This window comes from Strix uralensis, chromosome 3 (genome assembly GCF_047716275.1).
Source record: "Strix uralensis isolate ZFMK-TIS-50842 chromosome 3, bStrUra1, whole genome shotgun sequence".
NCBI classification, from domain to species: domain Eukaryota; kingdom Metazoa; phylum Chordata; class Aves; order Strigiformes; family Strigidae; genus Strix; species Strix uralensis.
Window position 1 is genome coordinate 135,243,972 of NC_133974.1, and position 22,654 is coordinate 135,266,625.

Genomic DNA, 22,654 nt, shown 5'->3' on the forward strand with positions numbered 1-22,654 from the left:
GGCACAAGAGTTTCCAGGGATATCTTCAGAAGGAAACAGACTGTCAAAGCCAGATTCTCTTGCATGGATTTGAGACAATTTTGCGTTCCAAATCTTAGGCAATAAGACACCTAAAGAGAACAAACCCAGGAAGTGGAGAGGGAAAACCAATGTTGCTGTAAATTAATTTATTTCACCGAGGAGGATTTTGGTCCTGTTCTTCTACAAATGGTGACTGTCCATCCTTGCAACAAAGCAACCCACTAACTTTAGCTGGGAAAGAGATGAGGCCAAATACTATCTTGTGAGTTGATACAACTGGGGATGGATTTATTTGCCTGAACTCTCACAAACAGAATCCCCAAGAACATAAAGTGAAGGTTAGCAGTGTTGCACGCATTGGTTCAGCCTTCTCTATGAAACAGAGTTTTACAAATTATACAGGTGCCCATATTAAAGCTTGAACCCCTTCACAGGTGCCTTTTATTTCTGTGCAATAGAGGCTAAACTGAGAAATGCTCTGCTTAGGTCAGAACATGTGTATCTAAACAGGCTGAATAGCAACAGAGCAGTATCAGTGCTCAGTGTATCTGCTTTAGACGATACTGAACCCGCCTCCCCATCCCACTTGAAACATGTAACAGAGTATTTAGACAGCCTTACTTTAGGGACCTAAAATTAGTTCCTCTGAATCACACTTTAGAAGAGCCTATTTTTGTCCCATACTATACAGGAACCATAAGTACCTTGGCACCTCATTCAGATGCTGTAATCACTCTTTCCCCCATCCTCCAAATAGACACATTCCCTGTAAAGTAGAAGTTTATGCAATAGGTATGTTTCTAAGTTGTTTTCTTCTGGCTCATGAAATTTTCTCTCTATTTAGGCAGAGCAGTGTTTCTCCTATTTTTTTTTTCTTAAAATATGGCAAAGCAGGTCACATGTCTCCAGATGAGATTTTTCTAACTACAAACCAATATAGATATGTTACTTTAGAAATCAGCGTTTCTGTTTCTGTGACTTAAACTAGTGATTTACATCACATTCGCATGCTTCAGAAGATTGGTTAGACCGACTAATCCTACTGCCAGTCTGGCTTATTGTTTCTCAAGAAAGTAATAACTCCAGTGGAGTTCCTAGGGGCAGGAGGGGAGAGGAGCAGCTGTAATTACTGCTCTTCACTGTTTATAGCAGACAAGGAAGTGCTACTAACCAAAATCTTTAGAGCAACTCCATCTCCCAGGGGCAGGGGAGCAAACGCTTTCACAATAGGCTGTAATTATGGGCTCTTCTCGTGTCCCCATCCTGAAGGGACGGAGCAGCTCCTTGCAGTAAAAATGCCCTTGTTAGTCTAAAGACTTGCAGCTAGTAAACACAGATGTTTCTTCTTGGAGAAAGTAAGCTACTGGCATCTTCTCTGAAAGGTGGCGAGTAGGACGGCAGCAGCTTCTCGACTCTGTGGCATCTTTCAGTGCCTGCTTTGGATGACTGACCAATTTAGAAACACAGGGTAAGATCAAGTCTGACGATCCTCATCGCTGACAGTGTCAAAAAGCAAGCTATTCCTCTTCATGTTTGTAACGGGACGCTTGGAGCTATGGGGGATCGCAGGCCAGAACAGGTAGGGGACAGGGAACACGAAGCTCCCGTTGGATTGGGTATTCTTTTCCAAATTGTAAAATATATAGAAATCTGTCACTCAGAAAATGATTCGACTTTTAACTTGGGTCAGAAAGGACAGACGGGTCACTAAGCAAAATGTCTATGTGAGAGAAGTGGTTGCTTGAGAGCCGAGATAGTAGCAGCCGTGGCTAAGGTTGAGTGACAAGTGTCCTAAATAGCGATGACAGTGCTGGTGTTGGCTGACCCAAGGCAGCAGCGTCCAACAAGGGAACGGCACAACAATGCGCAGCGTGACTTCAGCCACCGTTAACAGTCGAAATTTCTCATGAATGGAAAGATTGTATTTTTTTCACAACTACAACCCTCGGATTCATCAATTCTCAAGATTTAATGCCAAAAACAACAGGTGGCAGCCATATTTGGGTTGCTCTCAATTCATATTCCTCCTACTTAATAAGAGAGGAAAAAGCTGTTGATGCAAGTAGCACAGACGGGTTCCTTGTTATGAAAGCTAGTCCTTCATCATATGACTCGGGAACCAAATGTGCTTTTACACACTGCTGCAGCCAAAACATATTGCAAACTTGAAGAACAAATTTATTTTTGACTCACTTGGCAAAACGTATTGCTTTCTTTCCTTTTAAATAGCAGAATGCCAGCATACTGGGGGTAAGGAATTAGTTTTTTAATCATAAGTAAATTAATCCATATGCAGAAAATACTTTGAAAATGCAACTCGTATATGTATGCTTACTATTGTAATTGTGAATGGCCTCAGTATGTCCTTTTTCCATGTTTCAGATTCTGAAAACAGCAATCACACTTCTGCGAGCGAGGAGGCCGCGTCAGTCCGATGACTACCTGAGGTGCTGCTGGCACACTTCGCACATTTCTCCCCCAGAGGTGTTGAATTCCCGTGGAAGGCGCGTGTGTGTCTAAGGTACAGCAGTCATGGATGAGGAGACTTGCTGGGTCAGGTTAAGTAGGTTCCCTGAGGTCAGAGGTGTTTATTCACGTTGCAAAATAGTTAGAAACGTTTCAAAAACCAAGTGTCGCTTTTAAGGGTTAGAAAGGGAAAAAACTGCAGGAGTATTATTTCATGATAATGTAGCTAGGAAGCAGCAGAATGCAGCTTTGATGTTCCTTATGGATCTGCCAACTTCAATTTCAGAAAATTGGACTGTAATTTTGATATTTTTTTCTCCAAGTCCAAATAAACTCTGCATGTTTCAAATTTAATAAATGTTTTCTCACAATGAAAGCAGCTCTTTGAACAAACCACCATTGCAATTAAGTAGGAAAGAAGAATTGCCCCTGACAGAAAGTAAGTCATTTCAGATTTTTCAGATTCAAAGCACATAGATTTTAATTTATAGTTAAACATGGACTTTTTTTGAATTACAGTTTCTGTGCAAGTTATCCAATTTATCCTTGTCCAAATTGATAAAACTATTCATTTCATAGTGTTTAGCTACACATCTTACTTATTCCTGTTTTCACCAACACTAAAACAGTATCTACTTTATCCCCACAGAAATTTGACCATAATCAAGTTTCATTTTTAATTTAAGCCCAAAAGGACCGAAATTAACGTATAAGTTGTTTTGTGTCATGTAGATCTGAGGCAGTAGAATGTAATTGTAAAGCCAGTGTGAAAGATGTCAACAAATACCCTCCAAATCACAATAAAATTGTAGCAAAGTCCAACTATTCTCTAATAACGTAACAGTTGATAGACATAATCTGCAAGATGATGTGATATGAAACCTTCCAGAAACAGAAGGGTATTTCAAAAGCACTGAACACTAAACCAAAGGGGTGTGCTTCCTTTAGTAAAAGTAGAGGTCTGGGAAGGTGAGAAAAGGTAGAACTCACTTTTTCTTTGATACCTGCTTGAAAAGGCTTGGCCTTCGTAGCACTGCAGGGGAAATTAGCAAAGCCTGTTTTATTGTACTGTCACCCCACCACCCTGAACAATTACCGTCACCGAAGCTTTAGGAAAAGGAGCTATTTGGTGAGCAAGGTATTGCCAGGAAAATACTCGATGGCAGAGCAATGAGGTAGCATCGAGCCTCCTTTGGGCACCTGGGGAAACCTTTATATAATGATTTGTCAGAAGAAACCTACAGGACTTGTGCTGATTATTTTTTTGGTGACTGTAAATCAAAGTAGGGTGACTCTGCTCATGCGGGTCTGGGTGAATAGAACACGCCGGATCATCTCCAGTGGACTGGAAACAAAAATACTACGTGACTCAGGAGGTGTATAACAACGTGGTATAAACGTACTCTTCAGGAAAATGCCATGGCAGTATCTAAGCATTACAGCCTTTGCTTATCACACTGAGGTTGTGGCGTTTCTCCTTTTTGTAATGTGTTTCAGCATTTAGTTAGCCTTTTTTTTTTTTTTTTTTTTTAAGCGGAGCTAGTTTAAGCATAAAGATCAGAAAACAGGATTTACCCTCGTCAGTAGCTTTAAATCTAATCAGTTCGCAGCTGTTGTACGGTCACGATGTAATTCTTGTGGGGAAATTCAATTAACGGTTCTAGGGAGGGGACAGCTGGAGCTCAGCGCCACCCGCTCCCCGGGCCGTGATCACACATCCGGCCGGCTTTATCCCCCCGCCGAGCGGCAGGGCCGGGCCCGGCGCTCCGCTGTCCTGAGTAGCGTTATTATCCACTAAGCCTCTTAGCGCCCGATCCGCCATCACCCCCCGGGGGTAATTACCGCCGGCGCGAGGCCGGCAGCGCCCGGCTGGGTCTGCTCCCCGCTCCGCCCGGCCGCACAACGCGGGGGGTGTTTCCCTGCTGAGGGGACGCGCTCGCATGGCGCCAGGTTGTGGAATCCACCGCAAAGCCCCCGAGGGCGAACTCTGACCCCGAGGAGGCGGCGGCGCGGCCCCGCTCGCCGCTGCCCGGGCCGCGCCGCCCCTTCCCCTCCGCTCCCGGGCCGCCGGCCCTCGCCCGCGGGGCTCCGCCGCTGCTCCGCTCAGCGCGGCCGGGACGGAGGCGCCGGGCGGGGGGACGGGGCGGGCGCGCGCCGCCCTCACCCGCGCTGCCCTCACCCCCGCCTTCCGCCGGAAGAGGGCGGGGCGGCGCTGCCCGGCCGCTGCCCGCGGTGACGTCACGGCACGTCACGGCGCGGCGCTGGGCGGGCGGCGGCGGCGGCCGGGGCTGAGGCGGCGGCGGGGCGCGGAGCGGAGCGGCCCGGAACGGCCCGGCACGGCGCGGCCATGGCGCCGCCGCCTCCTCCGCAGAAGGAGATCGTCTACAACAAGCTGCTGCCCTACGGGGAGCGCCTGGAGGCCGAGGCCGGCCGCTTCCTCGGGCAGATCAAAGACAACCTGGCGCGGGCCGTGCAGCTGCAGGAGCTCTGGCCCGGGGGGCTCTTCTGGACCAGGAAGCTCTCGACGTGAGTGCCCCGGACCACCCCCCACCGGCCCCGCCCCAGCCCCGCCGGGTCGCGCCCGCGGTTAAGCGGCCTCGCAGCGGGGCCTGCGGGCGTGGAGGGTGCGAAGCCGGGGCGGCGGGCGCGTCCCTGCCCCGGGGGGGCCGCCGGTGGGGCCGGGCGGGCGGGCGAAGGGCGGGCGCGCTGCCTAACGGTGCCTCCCGGCGCCGCTGGGTCCGGGCCGGGCGGGCGCGGGCTGCCCCGGGCGCGGCCCCGCGCGGGGCTCAGGCCGGGCCGCGCTGCCAGGCCGGGGCTGGCCGCCGCTCGCCCAGCCCGGCGCTTACACAAGGCCCGCGGAGGGAACGGGGACAAAGGTGCCTTCGCTTCCAGCGCCGCGCCTGTCCGCTCTGAAACTTCCCTGATTTTACTTTCGTCGGTTTCTTGGTGGTTTGAGAGTTGTTTTTTTTTTTCTTTAAGGCATACTCGGGCACCCGTTTCATCTCTCGCCTTTTTAAGCGAGTTGTGCGAGATATCATCTCCGTGTAACTTCTGCTCTAGGAACGTGAAGGCTTTCTCAAGACATGCTGTTTGTTAGTTCAGTGCTAGCGGGATTAAAATCTGGTTTAATGCTGTGTCAACACCCTTGGTGCCTTTGATACCTTGCTTGTGCTGTGGCACGGTGTCGTTGCTGTCGATGTTGGCTCTGCTGTGTCTGTTGCCGAGCTGTTGCGAATACAGATAAAACCACCGTGGGTTCGTAGATAGCGCTCAGCGGAACACAGGTTGCTCTTAGTTTTACAAATCATGTTGAACCTTTTTTTCTTTTGGGCGCTCTGGCACTGAAAATGACATCGTATGACAGTGACTCCCGTAGCTTCAGTCAGTAAAACATATTGCTGCAGATGTTCATCCTGGTTTTTTTTTGCTGAATGCTCTGTGTGTCTCCATAAATGGTGTTTGCTGTGTGCTAGGAAGGATGAAATGTGTGCGTTCAGTACAGCTTTGAGATCTTCACTTAAAATTTTCTCCTTACATAAGTCATTTCTTTAATATTGACAATCTAATATAGATTGGGCACTCAAATCTGTTTGATACGTGTGTATTGAAATGTAAGTGTCTTTGTATTTGCCAAGAGCCCTTCTTAGATAGAGTTACATAGATGGTTGCGAAATGACTCACATGTTTGTGTTAGGTGACAGTTTGAACCTGCTTGGAACCAGCTGAATACTGTTTCCCTTCCCACCCCTCAGCCATCTGTTAGCTCGTATGGGTTTGGGTGGCACCTGTTGCCTTTGTACCTGTGGTACAACTTGGTGTAGTAATCAAGTTGAAATAGAGTGTAGCAGTTCCTACTACGAGAGAGATCAACATTAGCTAAATAGGCCAAATGTGGCACATCAGTCCTCTGAGAGCCTGTAGGGTTGTGTTAGAATCACCCTATTACTCACTGCGGAGATTGCAATGACTGTTCCCAGTTTAGGCTGCAGGGCAGTGAATTTTTAGCCTATTGAGAACTGCTGCTATGCTACTTCATGAATCACAGAAAGGTCAGGAGGCTCTAATTTGTGGTTTTCCACCTACTCTTTGAGGTTTGAATTTATTGTGTGTGTTTGCAACTTGTCTGATGCCTGTTAGTCCCAAGATTTCTTTGTGGCATATTATATGCAGTAAGACTCTGAATATCTTTGGATGTAGGTAGGGAAGGAAACAGTGGGCTTGGTTTAAAAATAAACTGGTATACTTAACATGAGAGATGTTTTGCTGCTTAGTTTAACTTGACAAAGTACTTCCGCGGGATGAAATATGTTAATAAAGGTTTAGGCCTAGATGAAACACTTCTAACCATATGGTGTTCTGATGTCATACCTAAATCAAAATAGAGGATAATGACAATAAAATCAAAAGTTTGATGACTTGATTAGTGGGTGGTGCACCTCCAAATCAACTTAATGCCTTTTTCCCCGCTGGACAGCTACAATAAAGAGCACATTTGTTTGGTAAAAGAATCTTCACAGTGGTATGATCGCTCCTTAGCTTTGTTGCAAACATCTGAGTTATAAAAGCCAGTATTCTCACAATATTCTGTGAAATAATTTGTAATTGGGAAGCGAAGCTGACATGTCTATAATCTATTTCTTGCACAGATACAAATGTTAAGAGAAGCACTGTAATATGTACATACATATAAATGAAGAGAAAAATTGCATGCAGATTATATACGGGTGGAGTTACACCTCCTCAGGTACTGGCAGCTTTGTACAACCCGCAGAAACCCTGTAGAGTATGAAGAATGAAAGTGAAACTCAAATCTTTTTTTGAATTAAAAATTTGAGTATCAGTTACTATTTCATGATGAAGTCTGAGGTGTTGTATTTCTTGTACTCCCAACAGCTGAAAACATGACTTGCACATAGTTTTATCTTAAGAGCAGCTGTTTCACCTGTTTGATGTCACAGAGTAGGGAAGCAAAAAAAACCCAACAAAATTGAAGTTTATCCAATATAATGTCTGCAAGCTGATTTGCAGAATTCTTCTATGCACACTTTTGAGTGATGCTAACTGGTTCTTTGGTTGGGATGCATGTGTGGTGAGAGTGTGGTGAGAGAACTTGCTGTCCTGTGAAGACAGGAATAGTGCAGTTACTTGAGTAACTTACGACTTAGTGGGACTCCTTACACAAGTAAAACTGCTTGCCTCAAAGACTTGCGTTTAAATCTGTAATCGTTACCCCAAGATGCCTCCAACTTCAGCTAGTAAAATCTGTATCTTTGGAAATGCTAATCCAGTTGTGAAAGCAGACCACCGAATCTCAGGATATAATTTACTCCTGGGGGGGCAGTGGGGAGAAAGCGGGTTACGTCGAAATCATTTGCTTAAATGGACTTGCCTCGGTCTTCTAGGATCTCTAGGTCAAAAATAGGCCACTTTTCAATTTTTCCTTCTTTCATGTTTTACACAGAAACTTTGTGTGTAAATCTACTTTTTGAATTTTTTATTTTTAGACCATAGTCTGTAAATGTGCATGTTAGTATAATATGAACATTTAATAATTACTGTACGCGTAGTTGTCTCTGCAGCCCAGAAGACACACAAATGTCTTGCTGTACTTTCTATTTCACTAGGCAAGGGTAGTGTTTTTGGAGCTGATGGACATGGTTTCTGTTCATGGCAGTGTTATTTTATGTGCTTGTCAGGTATAGGCTTGTTAAAAATGACATTTAACTCTCTTGCTGTAAGGTGTGGAAAAAATGCAGCTCAACTGATTTGATTTAGAATGACAGGACACAAAGTTAAAGTGAGGATGGAAACATTTCAGTGGGACTCTGCTGAAGTGGTTTAATCACTGTTGTGTATAAATCTGGTTTTACACCTATTTCCCTCTCATCTTTATCAGATGCATAAGGGGGGTGTGTGTGTACTGTATACATGATTTAAATAAGTCTTGTGGAGCATGATTCATTGTTTTTCACATAATTTGTCAAAAAAACAACTTTCAGAGCAGTCATAGTCCTGTTCTGTGTGTTAGAAAATGCACATAGCTAGCTCTGGATTTAGGCGAGTGCTCGACTCGGCTTCACAAGCGAAGGCAGTTTTTAACTGTAGCAGAGCAGCCAACTTGCTAGGGCAGTTTAGGATGTCCACTGGGTACAACAGTACGTTTCCTAAAAATAGCTCTGTTGTAATTGTGCAGTGAGAGATTGGATACCTAATACTTTTAGAATAGGGAATTGGCTTTTTGGTTCTAATTTTTTTTCTTGCTGTCTCCAGAGATGCTGTACTCTGTACAGAAGGATGGAGCTGCAAACAGAATTTTCACTTCCAAAACATGTTTTTTAGGGTGGGTGGGTGGGTGGGTTTTGTGGCGCTTATTCTCTCCATGTAGCTAAACTCCAAATTGGAGCGCAGAGGACCAGCACAGTGAAGGACAACTTGTTTATCCTTCTTGCAGCTCAGTGGTAGAGGTTGAGAGCTCGTAGAACCTTTGATAGGTTTCTTAAAGAGGGAATCAAAAGGGCAGTAGAATTAAGATTTCAAGAATCATTTCAATGTAGTATTTTTTGTTTTGCAGCAGTTTAGTTGTAGAATTATTTTTCCCCCAATAACCCAGTTAATAATACATTTTTTTTTATCCTGAAGAGCCACTGTTTATATGATGAACATGCATCTGTGCAATTAGCCCCTAGTCATCCTTCAGGATTCATGAAGTTCTGCCTATATTATTTTATTTAGTAATGGTAATAGTTCATCCTTTCTGAGGGGATATTCCAAAAATACTGCAGTTCTCTTCTGTTAGATTTTGCTTGTTTAATCTTGAGGAAAAGGTGATTAGCCTCTTCCTGGAATTAATTCTTCTCTGTCATTGTCATAATGCACAACTGGATTAAGACAAATAATTGACAGTTGTAAAATCTGCCTCCCCCACCCATATAAAGAAGCTGTATATACGGGGGCAATTTGGCATCTAGTTATGCTTCTTGGACATAGTGACATCTTTGTGTTCATTTCTGTGTGCTTCTCTTCCTTAAACAGCATTTTGTATAATAGAACTGCTGTTAGCAAAGGTCAAGAAAGGTAACCAGCCAAACATTTTGGTTTTGGATATATATAGCAATGCTGACAGATTAATTGGATCTTGTGTAGTGTTTTTCTGTAGTTAAAACTTATTTTTCAGGCTTTCTTTAAATCGTACATGAGGCAGTGAAACCAGTATTCTTAGTTACTTTAGAGCTTGTATTAAGAGAGTGCAGAAGTACCTGCAAGTTGATGTGGCTGAAGGATAATGAACTGGAAGTTACTGAAGGTTAAACTGGATTTCAGAATCCTCTGGTCCCCAGTGAAATGAACCCTTGCTATTGGTGTGTAACTGGTGTTTTCCTTCCCAGATGTGTACTGTTGTGGAAAGTACAGACACTCTCGTAGGCGAACTCCTGTCGACTTTGGTCATTGCATCAAACACTGTCTTACCCTTTTACTAACCAGTAAGTGAACACAGAGGGAAATGCCCAGGTGGGAGTGGTAGGACTGTGTGGCTGGTCGTCTCTCTCATGGTCCTATAAAATGCCTCTGTCCTGTGAAGTCTAGACTGTTTCCAAGGCAGGTGCTTTTCCTTTTGATGTGCTGGGAAGAGCTCTTAGGTCTGCTTATGAAATTTTTGTCTTGTCCTGATTGTTACCCCATTTAGCCTGAAAAAGCTTCCAGACTTTCACATGGGGTTTTTCCCATACAGTGTATGAGGGATGTATGCTTTTAGAAGGTAAAATACTGCAATTAATATAAGTATTATATACTTCTGTTAGCCCTCACAAAATCAAGTGTCACCCTTTTTTTTTTTTTTCTGGGGATTCTTTTTGCCTGTCCATTTAATGCATGTGAAAAGTGTAGGTGTTCAGCTGTTGTTGGTGTAATTGTATAGGTAGATAGTAATTCTGGCCAATTCAGGTAATTTAAGTTCCTGTGGTAGAAGAGTGGGTCATCCTCTGTTTTGTTTGTTTCCTTCTGTATTTGAAATAAGTAGAGCACATGGAAATGAGCATTAGTGAAAATAGTGCCCATCAAATGTAGAAATCCTCCTTTAAAATCAATGGAAGAGGAAAAAGGAAGTGGAAAATAGTGCTGTAGAGTAGTTCGGGTTTTTTCTTAATTTTTGTGAAAACTGGTGATTATTGGTTTGCCAGAGTCCTGCAGCTTTTTCCACTGTATCTTCAAGGGAAACTGAAGGAAGAAGGTTGGAAAAAAGCCTCACAAGGAAAGAGCAAGGGGACATGATATATGTGTACTTAAGGAGACTAACTGCACTGGGTAACATTACTAGCTGTGGGTGATCCGGTAGTTCAGAGAATATTTTGTTTTAAATTGAGTAAGGGGGATCTGGGGAAATAGCAGAAAAGAAGTATTGGAGCAGTTGAGTCCAAATCCCCTGTGCTTTGGTGTCACTGTGTGAAATCTGCTTGGTGTAAGTGTGTTTTACTAAAGGGTCTGAGTTGTAGTTCTCAAATAGTCAGCTCTACTCTGGGAGGAATAAAAGTTTACAAAGAGGGATCTAGTATGGAACTGAGTTCCTCGATGTGGCAGGACTCAATTTCAGAAACCGAGTTCAGGAATGGAGAGAGGTTGTTTTCAGAGTGAGATCAGGAACTGCTCATGTCTGCCCCTTGCCAGTCGCCTGGCCCCTTCTGACTTAGCGGTGGGAGCCCTCCTGAGCCCGTGGTGGCTGGTTGCAGGGTGGGGTGCTGCGGGCTGTGCCGCCCCGCACACCAAACAGCCGGGGGAGAGCGGGGGTTTCACATGGCCAGAGCCAGCCTTGATGCTCTGCGGGGGGATATTTAGCCAAGAAATCAATCCAACCTCGACTAACTCTTAGAAACAGTAAACAGGCTTCTCAAATAGAAGTTTTATAGGGGTTCCCATCTTGTATGCTTTGCCTGAGTGCTGCTTGGAGGACAGCGTATCAGTCGGGCTTCTTGGGAATCCTTATGGAATACTTGGAGCAGTAATAAAAAGGCAAGTGTGCTTCCAGAGGAGCAGTGATTTTTAGTTGTGTGACACCTAAAATGCCACACTGAAACCTTATATAGCTTTATCTGGTTCAAATTATCTTTTAAGACTTTAAACATATTCTTGTGTTCAATCTGTATTTGAAAATAGCAAGTGCTGCTTCCAGAGTCAGTCCTGCTGGATCCGCACTTCCTTGAGGCACTGAGTACGGGGACAGCAGTGGGACAGACTGCCAGCAAACTGGTGTGGCTACAGCAGTTGTTGGGCCTCACTGGAAGCTCTCAGATGTGGACTTTGCTTGAGACTTCTGTTTTGTTTTTAATTAGCTTCTGGATTGTGTCCTGTCTCCTTCTTAAAGTGCCCCAGCTGAAAAGGGTAGAGTATAATAAGGTTGCTCGTGACAGTTTTTCTGTTTTGTTTAGGGTTTTTTTAAGAGAATTAAAACACATGGGGATACGGAAATACTAAATTTAAGGGCTAGTACATTTTGAGCTGAGGTGAAATAGTATGATCCTTGTTTTTGTGGCATCTGGTGTGAGCATGAAGTTACAGTATTTGTAGAATCGCAAATGTTATTTGGTCTTTTTCTTTCTGTAGTCGGTTTTGGTTGTCAGTGTTCCTTTGCTATATACCTTCAGGTTCTTGTTGGACTTGTGAAGCAGGCTTTAATTTTCTTTCATTAAACAGCAAGTCAGATGGAGTCTGGCTCAGGTCGTAGATAAAACGGAAATGTTTAAAATTATTGCTAACCCATCTTGTGCTTTGTTTGTAGATACATTCGATTATATGGGAGAAAATTTAGCCGAGAAGATCATGTGCTTTTTATCAAATTGTTGTACGAGTTGGTAACAATTCCCAAACTGGAGATCAGCATGATGCAAGGATTTGCACGCCTGTTGATAAACCTGTTAAAGTAAGTCCAGATTCCTGCTGACTACTGAAACTTCCGTCTTTAGTTGATCAGTTCACTTGCTTCATGTTGTTCCTTACTTCAATGTAACAGAAGGTTCAGTTGCAGGTTACTTCGCTGCATCTCCCCTGTACAGATGATGTTGGTTACAAAGAGTTCTTGTTGCACAATCACCTTGTCCCTTTCAAAGCTTTAGGAGTGCTATTGAAAGTGAAAGAACATCGGGTTTTTTTCTCCTGTTAGGAAAAGAAAGGATCTCAGCCAAGTGTTAAGGTTGAATCTCAAATAGGGAGAAGGTGAAGACTGTCTCACGGCTTGGCGTTGTTTATTTCCCTTAGTCAGACTTTCCGTGAAGGCCGTGAGGGGTTCTGGTGGCGCAGGAACGTGGCGAGTGGCTGGCTGCTCTCTGCCTGACCTTCCTGCAGCTTCTGCCAGGCGCTGGGGCTGAGGGCAATGCAGAGAGTCACCGGGGGGTTCTCATGGGCAGGGCGGTCATGGAAATGTTTAATCCAAAAGTGATCATTGTTTGGTGGTTTTTTTCTATTAGGAAAAAAGAACTGCTTTCCAGGGATGATTTAGAGTTACCGTGGAGACCACTTTATGAAATGTTGGAGAGGATTTTATACTCCAAAACAGAACATCTGGGATTAAATTGGTTTCCCAAGTAAGTTTGCATTTTAAAACATTTGATAGGTTAGAAGCACCTGTAATGCTTGAAAGTACTCGGTAATTTTTTAATATCTGGTATTTGATACACAGTAAATATTTTGCATATATTTTGTGAAGTCATGAATTATTTCAGTAATTCCGTGCAAGACTGTCCTAAATAATCTGTATTTTTCTGCTGCTGAATTGTGTTTGTTATGTTTGTTTATCCATGTGAGTTAATTCCTAAATATGCTGGAACAGGGCTCTTCCACTTATGTCAATCCACAGTTTAATGTTATTTTTAATGCTATTCAAGGTAAATATCTGTGGTTATGTTTTATTTCACAACAAGGGTTTGGGAAAAAAAATAAAACATTATAACTGTTCTGAAATATGTACTGTAACCACTCCCACTATGTGTAATCTAGGTGTAAATCACTATGCACATGAAAAAAGTGAAGTACCTTCTATAGCAAATACATATACACGTATATGTACTCAAAGTGATGATAGGGACAAATCAATTTTTTTCCCAGTTAAGAATTTTGGAAATGTTCTACTGATTTGGAAGATGAAAACTTGTTTTCTTTGCTTTCTTTGTGCTGCCAGTTCCTCTCCATCTGTCAGATTTCCCAAATTGCAATTTCTGTAATAATTCCAATTAGAGAAGGTCCTGCTCTATAAATTACAGATGATAAAAAATATTACATGGGTAACTCATTATGTTTGTTTGAAGAAACTTCATGTAAAGAAATGCAAGCTTAATTAGCTTAAAAAAATAAATTTTCTGTCCAGGGCTCTTGAAGTACTACCAGTGATTTCTTTTACGGAGTGGAAGATCCTGTTGCTGATAAGTGACAGGAACAGACAACACATGTAGCCTTGTACCGTGTTACAGAGCATTTCATGCTGACGTTCTCTTGTGGCTAAGTAGCTGGAAAAATAATTGCTAAGTTGCATTATTTTGCTAATTGTAGATATTACTTGTAAATGAAAATCGGGAAGAGCAGAGCCTTTTTTAGTAGGTTTATTTTATGCCTATGGCAGCACCTACTGAAACTGCCTCGTCTGCTCTGCAGGGATGTTGTCTAGTCACTTGGCATTGGCTCTGAGAGAAACTTGCACAGTGGGGAGGGGACTCTTCCGAGGGGGAAGAGGAGGTTAAGCTGGGAGGAGTATATCAGTTGTGATGGTCTGTCTGAAATGTTGGGCTCTTATTCACTGTATTAGATACCAGACACTCCATCTTAATATGCAGTGCGATTTGTTCTCATACGGTGCTTACTCTTTTTTTAACGTCAATTTCGAGGGGTAATATTTTGGTGGAAGTCAAGATACTTTTAAAAGCTGATTGATTTGATTTATAGGTGTTAATTTAATTACTGTTTTATTTTTGTTTTTTACATTCAGTTCATATCGACCAGGCTTGTCTTCACCTAAAACATTTGTGCTTAATGTATTACATAGGTGGTAAGAATGACTTTTTGTTTTGTTCAGCTCTGGCCGATGTGTCATCTTCTGCATGTTCTGTTAGACTGTAACACTTGTCACACAGGTGTAATTTCCTGCATAAATAATTGTATTGGAAAACCAATGTTAACATTACACCACTGTTTATGAGAATGTCGCACTGTATGTAAACCTTTCTAATTGGGGAACAAGATAGCGTGTGTGAAGTGGCTGATGAAGTGGCTATATGCTAACTAATTTAACCAGCATACATACTTCAGGGGTCAAATGAAGGGTAAATTTTACGTTTCGATAATTGCTGTGTCTGAATATGGACCAAGTCAGTATTGGTGTAGGAGTGCATGTTACTGAGTAAGTGTACCTTACTATTAAAAACGATGAAATCATGGAAAGAGCTTTAGCAGTGAGGTAATACCTGCTGGAAAAGACACCCAGTAACAACCTTGTAGCTGTGAAGTCTGAAACAAAGTGTCTGTGTCTGAAAAGTTTACTGTAAATTTTTGCAGTGAAAAGTGTATCAGGAGTTTCGGTGTGTGTGTAGACTCAGAAGACTGGTATAAGTGGAAGTGGAATTGCAGTGTTTTTTGCTTTGTTTGGGGTTGTTTAGGAAGAAGTTTTTAGCTATACTAATCCAATGAGAGATTGGTATTTGGCTCACTGTAATTAGAAATTCACTAAAACAATTTGTGAAACTATAGCTGGTTGCTCTTTTCATTGTCTTAATTTAGGCTCTTGTAATGGAGTGTCCACTGCAGGGCTAGAATTTCACTTAAAGTCTTAATCTGTCCTGAAAAACTGAAAATTGTGCTTTTACTGCTTTTTGATAAAGTAAGGGTCGATAGTGTGTGTTTAAACATGTTTCTCTTTGAAAATGCAGGGGAATAAACCCCCAGATTTATGCATTAATGTGGTCACGTCCTTTACAAAAGAGGAAAATAGTCATGTAGTGCCAAAACGATGACTAGTGGGTTAATAGCATTGTTGGGTGTTTTAAATATATCCATGTGGCAAGATAGAATGATAAACTAAAAATACTTCAGGTAATAAGGAGGAGATAAAAGCAAAGAAAACAGAATGGGATGAGACATTTTCCTTTATGTCGTTAAATATGCTGTTATTTCGGTAACTAATAGGGGAGACCTTCCAGTCTAAGTGGCTTCATTATCTCTTGATTACAAAGGTAATACCTTATCCAAATCGTCAGCATTAAGTACCCGAGCAAGGGCAGGAGTACAAACTATGGCAGGGTGATCCACCCCAGTGCGGTTTAAGTGTAGAGTTGTCTGCTGTTGTGCTCTGTTAGTCTGTGGCTAGGTTAACTAGTCGAGCAGCGTACAGAAATTTGTGAGGGGGATAACTGTACATATTTTGGATCAATTCTGCAGTAACAGAAGGTCTAACCAAAAGTGGAACAGAAGCGACTGCTAAAAAGTTAGTGAGAGTTGGTCCAAAATGATAATGACAACAGTAACCAGCTGTCTCTTGTTCTCCCCAGCTCTCTTGTCCTGCCCTTTTCTAACTAGCAGTCATCAAACAGGAATTTTACAAGATGTCTTCTGTGGTTGGTCTGTAATTAAACTGTGTCTGAGATGAAAGTTTCCTTATGTACCATATTGTCTGCTGCTATTTTTTTCTTTCTAGCTTCCATTCCAAATTTGTGATCAGAAGACAGAAGGGGACATCCCTTCCAATCTTTCTTCTTTGCTCTTGTCCACTAACAAATGCGGAGATCTGACTGAGAGCTTGTAGATTTCAAAGACTTGGTCATCTCTGGCATCAGTGTTTCTTATCAGGTTCTCCTTAGCAATGGTTTACTTCAGTATGGGGATAGCTTTTTTCTTTATTTTGTCACAGAAACTTTTTTCTATGTTAATCTTTAATGCTTTTAAGGCGTGTTGCTGGTTCATGCTTCATTTGTCTACTCCTGGAACAACTGTTACCTATTTCTAACTCTTTCAAGAACAGAATTCACTTCAACCCAGAATCTTTATGAGCTTCTTGCAGAGTTTGATGTTGTTTTTGTTTAGTGGATGGTTGGCCATTCCTCTTCACATAGTAGAAGCTGTCAGTCAGCTCAAAATTTTCATTTTGGGAGAGATCATGGATTTACTTTGTCACTGCTTCATGAAATGTACAGGATTTGCATCTTCTAGAGAGCTACTTGAGCTGAAGTACTGTTATGAGGAGTGAGTGGGCTTTTGTTGGCTTGCATTGAATGTTGAGATGTTGAAGGGAAATAGTGGTTTATCCATTTTATATTTCTCCTGGCTTGTATGGGATCAGTTTATGTTGTGCAGGACTAGAGAGAGAGAGAGAGTGTGTGCATGCTCAGTAGTTGTGTATCTCCATTAATTGACCTAAACTGATCTTTGGTAAAACTCTAAAGATGATACATTTGTACCATCTTTTTCTGATCAAAATAACATTTATGTATGATAGTTTTTCATGATGAACTAAAGGCTGCGGTTTTTCTGTTAAGAGTACAGAAAGTACAACTAAAACATAGAGGAAGTTCTTCTGTCAGAAAGCGTGCTTTTCTTTTTTTAATTCAGCAAATGTTTTTTGGTAAAAGTGCAATTTAGTCTTGAGCTTGTCTTGTAATTAACACAAAATTTGAGTAACATGGTAATTTACTATCTTTATGGTTCCATTGTTGGATCTTGCTCACCTCCCTCTCCCTTTTATTCTTTGAGTTTATTCTGAGACTTAGTCTTTTTTCAGTGGTTTGATGGCAACCTGTGACAATTCCTATTAAAATGATTTCTGAAGTAAGTTTTCTTGCTGTGGGTGAAAACACTTTTGGAATCAGCTGTTAATTCTGAGGGAAGCTAATGAAATAACCATTGATTTGCAGATAGTTCACTTGTCTTTCTTAGAACTACTGGACAAAAATCAAAACCAGATTGAAAACCGTATTTGGAATCTAGTAACAACTTTCTGAAGTGCATTGCCTTTATTTACGTTACAAATATTTATAAAGTCCATAAACACATTTGTTCTGTTTGGGTTTTCAATTTCCCCAAGAAGTTACCTTGCTCTGCTGGTGGTTCATGGATAAAACATAGGATGGATATTATAACAGAACCATAACACTTCTTCACTCTTCACCTAAATGCAGTAAATAGAGTAGTATAGGAAGAGTAGAACTGGGAGTTGAGCAGAGCAAATTCAATCCTTGTGGTTAGGTCTGTGTAGAAGGCAATTAGCTGCTGCATGTTCACAGAAGACATCTAATTGTGTCAAAGTTACCTTAAGCTCTTGAGGGAAAACTCAGCAAACGGTTGCTTATTTTGTGCTGTCATGGAAATTTTGTAATACACTATCCCTAATGTCTCCTCTCTTGTTTCAGTTCTGTAGAAAGTGTTCTGAAAACACTTGTGAAGAGCTGCAGACCGTAAGTGTTCATTGGTTGGTTGGTTGGTTTTTTTTTAAAGCCTGTATGTTTAATAGTACTTTAAGAGGGGGAGGAAAAGTTGTTGTGGTTGTTGACACAAGAAGAACAGCACCCCACCCTAGTAGTCATTCCTTGGCTGATGTTGTTTCACCTCGTTGAAGAAGTTTGGGGTGGAGGGTAGAGACTTCTCCATTTTACTGCATTATGAATGATCAGTCCCTCAGGTTCATAGGCTGCTTAAAACCAAAATGACAGGCGTGTTCCATGTTACAGTATTTAAACAGAGTGTAAGGTTGTTTGGTTTGTTAGGTTTTCTAACAGCCTTGGTTTAAAATCTAGTAGTTAAGCCAGGATATCACTAGATAAGGCCACTATGTCTTTTGCACTTCTGTGCTGTTATGTTCACTGGGAAAGTGTGTGCATGAGCTAGTGTTGCTGTCTGCACTGATCGACTTTGTCAGCAGCTTAAGGTACTGCAAAGATGCAAAGAGACATGTCTTCTATTTACCATTCACGTGGCCATTGTCGTTACCTGCTTTCATGGGAGCAGTTGTTTCACATCCTGGTGTTACTCCATTGAGCGTTCCTGGAGGAGATGCTCTTTTATCCTATACTAATAGTGTATATTTAGGACAACCTTACACTTGTCCAAAATACATATGGTTTTGTAGCTGAAGAAAACCCATTAGGTTGCAATGTTGGTTTTTCTGGTATCTGTTATGAATACTAAGTCATTGAAACACTGTTTTAAAAATGAAAATGTGATATCTGTCTTTTGAAAAATATAACTTCAGGTTGGGACACCAATAATGTTGCTCCCAGTTGGCCCTATATCAACTGCAGTAATTATGTTGTATAAACGGTTGTATCTGGTATGCATTTTAAATACTGCATTGCATGGATATTTTTTTTTAAAACAAGTTAAATAACCGGTGTTCTGGTAATATTCTGATAAATGTTCCTAGTGCCTTAAGTAATCTTCCTTTGTATTGCATCAAATGTGAATCATGATTGTTAGAATTTGACCAGCCTTCACGTCAGAATGGCTTTGCATTGTACAGAAACTTTTCTGGTTAAACAAGACAAGAGTATTCTTGTATTTATGGTCTTAAAATGATGCACCATGATGTCCTTCATCTGAACTCCATGTTTCGTGAAGGTTAAGTGGAGTTGGGAACTGCCTGTCTGTTGCCCCTGGGTACATGGTCGTACTGTGAAACTAAGGTTTATGACAAGTTAGTAAATAGTTCTAAATATGTTTATAAAAGACCCCAACTTTAAAGCCAAGCCTGTATATGTTGAATGGTTTCCCTGTTTTCAGGTATTTTCCAGAAGATGCCACTGCAGAGATGCTAGATGAATGGAGGCCTTTAATGTGTCCGTTTGATGTCACCATGCAAAAGGCTATTACCTACTTCGAGCTATTCCTGCCTACTACCCTTCCTCCTGAACTTCACCAGAAGGGTTTCAAGTAAGAGTAATGGAATGTCTGTCGTACAGTATTCTGTTGCAAAGGCAGGCAATCATCTTGTACAGGGTGACTTGAAGTCAACCAGCAAAATGAGTGATGGCTCTGAACAGCATTTTTGGAAGGAGTTCAAGACAGAAATTCTGTCAGCATTCTTTTGCAAAAGTAACCGGGGGGGGCGGTGGAAATCGTAGTACCTATTCCCTAATCAGTTCTCCCTTTTCTACCGTGAAGCACACAGTATACAACAAAGTAAACTAAGCTGAGTTAAACAGTCCCACAAGTAAAAATCATTAACCATAGTGCAGCTTTAAGTCCTACCTTCTATTTAACTTGGGCTGGCTTCTGATGAGTCCTTTCTGTAGGTTAAAGTACAGCGGTTAGTACACATACGGGATTGTGAGGTAGGGGTCTGCAGTTCACGGTCAAGATGTGGAAATGTGAGACAGTGGGGAGACTTGCTATACGAAATGAATTTGAGAATTAAAGGAGAAAGGTTTGTGGAATGGGACAGTGTGTGGGTCATATTTAAGGTAGAACTGTTGAACTTCGAAATGTAAACCAGTGATGTTTAGGGCATGTAGAGATTGCTTAGGCTGGTTAGCTTAAAAGTATATTTGTGCTGTAGGGTTAGTGAAAACTTGAAGGAAGGGAGTGAATACATTTTATAAAGTTGATGAGTTTAAGTAAGGGGCTGGTATGGAGGGTTTACATCCTTGGCTTCAGATGAATTCAGAGTAAATTACACTTGTAACCATCAGTCAATATGGACAAATTTTAGCTTTTAAGATAGAGGGAATAGAAATGTGATTTATTTTCATCTGTTTGGCCTGCGTTGGGATGGCAATACGCAATGAAATGGGAAAGCTCAAGTAGATGAGCAAACTCCTGTGGAAACACTTGTGCGAAAGGGAGGCGATCAGAAAAGAATAAGAGGAGGAGAGGTAGAAGCAGCAAGGACTGCAACTCAGGATCAGAGCTGGGGGCAGGGGGTGCTGTGGGAGGCAAGGTGATCCAAGCATGGCCGTGTTGGTGCCTGTTCTTGCTGAATGAGTTGAGGGGCCGGTGAGTTCCTGTGACCGCCTGGCAAAGTGAGGGAGGAATATCCAGGGAGGGAGCTGCCTTCACATTAAAATCACTTTGATTCTGTTCTCTTTCAGGCTTTGGTTTGATGAGTTTATAGGCCTTTGGGTGTCAGTTCAAAATCTTCCCCAATGGGAAGGGGTAAGTATGTACTTTTCACTTAGACTAGAAGAAATCCATTTAAATATTCCTACAGGGTGCTTGCAAGGCATTGAAGTCAAACAGTGATGGATTTTTTTTTTTTTCCTTCTGCTTTAACTAGTACAAGAAAGCAGAGACAATAATTTCATGATCGTTAGCAAGCAATTACTGGCTGAATGAATGAGACCACACTTGTGCTTGGTAAACACTGTTTAATGGCTAGCTCAGGCGGCTTTTCTTTCCAGCCTTGGGAATGCTGGCATTTTCCAGACTGCCTGCTATTGCTTACAATGATGCAAAGTGCTGTTGCGATTTCTATAAATTATAATTCTGTCAAGTCCCATCTTTTATATCTTAACGCACCTTTCGTGATCCCCAATTTTGAGTAGTAATGCTTTGCCTTGACTGCAATGGGTTGTTGTCACCTTTATTCTAGGTACAGTAAAGAACTTGTATTCCCCTTGGCCAAAAATACCATTGGGCTATATCTGTCAAGGAAAATAGTCTAGCGTGTACCTGTCTGCCTTTTTTGTGTGTCTTGTATGACTACATAAAAACTGGGGAAATAAAATAGAATCTCATTCTTGAGATAACCCCACCAGCAGCTTAGGTGCTATTGGTGTCAGCTGACCTGTGCTTTGGCTTCGCTGCAGTGAAACTTGGCATATTACCAGAGTTTTTCCATACTCGGTATGAACATAAGCTTCTTCACCATCTGGCTCCTGTTACTAATCTGCCTATATACACGAGGAGGACTTCTCAGTGTCTTTGGAGAAAGCTGCTTTCCAAAACACCGTTGAATGCCACCTTTACAGCACGCTCTGTTTCTGGCAGTTTCTCTGTGAAAAGGCTTGTGTGTAGGTCTTCCAGCGTTGAGTTACGTTTCGTCTGAAATAGAGGAAGACAGTCATTGTTCCAACAGTTGGCAATTGTCCAGATTTGAACGGGGGTGATAGCCCAAGTTTTATTTGAGATTGTCTGTAGACACTTCTGCATCTTTCTGATGGCTGTCCAAAAAATCACAATTCTGTCTAGTCTTTCGACAGAAAGATGACAACCTGCACTTTAATATCATGATTGGGTTTGTTTCTGTCAAATGGTCTAAAAAATAATCATCAACACTCTTTCATAACTTATCTCTTATATTTTTTCCCCTCTTCCACTGTATTCTGACAGTTTGCTTGGAAGGCCCAAACAATTTTATTTTTTCCCCAGAGCTTTCACTTCTGGTTTCTGCTGTCTTGTCACTTCTTAAGGGCAGGCTTGTTCAATTCATCAGGCTTGCATGCAGGGAATTAGACATATGGGTTCTGACTGTGCAGTCCAGTTTAAGCCTCTATACGCTGCAAGCTCTTCCTTGGCTTGCTTGGGCAGGAGTTAGACTTGCTGTTTGAAGGGGAGCTATAGAACCCATTGCCTTTGTGCCTGGGTAGGTTTTTTTCAGTGGGTATTTCCTAGTATCAAACAAAAAAGGTAGGTCATTCAAGAAAATGTAACACTTGTCCTCAAGCTGTGTCTAGTGTGACTGTCCTGAATTGAATTCTTGGGTTTTCCAAAGCTCCTTCAGACTCCTTCAGACTGAGAGGTGAACTGCTTTTGTGTCAACATCGGTCTCTGAATTAAGCAGGATTATTTAAGGCCCACCCTTTTGGCTTTGCCATAGCTTCAGGATACTGGTAGAAGCATCAAGGCTCTTGGAGACTTGGTAGGTATTTCCCTATTCGGAGAAGCTCATAAAAGGAGTGTTGGTGGACTGTGTGCTTTGTCACGATCAGGATATGAGAGTGGGACTTCCATCTCCTTTTTTGTTTAGTCCTGATAACATCGTTCAGTTCCCTTCTGGACTCACGAGACTGTCTTCTGGCGATGGAGTGTCTAATTCGTTGTAGACAGCCACGCAGTGCCATCCCATCTGACAGCTAATGCCCGTGATGCTTGCAAGCCACAGATGTGTGTAAATCAAAGCTTACAAATGTGACAGCCGTCGGCACAGGCAAGCACGCTTTAAGTAGGATGGATCCTGCAGGAGCTAAATGGTCCTTCAAGATGTTGGCTG

At 42.2% G+C, this 22,654-nt stretch overlaps 1 protein-coding gene across 1 annotated transcript in view; it reads left to right on the forward strand.

The window, feature by feature from the left end:
• The first annotated feature begins 4,759 nt into the window (after positions 1-4,759).
• The window catches only part of PSME4 (proteasome activator subunit 4), a 68,967-nt gene continuing 51,072 nt past the window's right edge, over positions 4,760-22,654 (forward strand). The window contains exons 1-6 of the mRNA XM_074864556.1: positions 4,760-5,013; positions 12,257-12,397; positions 12,942-13,058; positions 17,862-17,906; positions 19,228-19,377; positions 20,535-20,598. Of these exons, the coding sequence (XP_074720657.1) occupies positions 4,835-5,013; positions 12,257-12,397; positions 12,942-13,058; positions 17,862-17,906; positions 19,228-19,377; positions 20,535-20,598 (696 nt within the window). The 5' untranslated portion in view covers positions 4,760-4,834. The remainder of the gene's footprint in view (positions 5,014-12,256; positions 12,398-12,941; positions 13,059-17,861; positions 17,907-19,227; positions 19,378-20,534; positions 20,599-22,654) is intronic.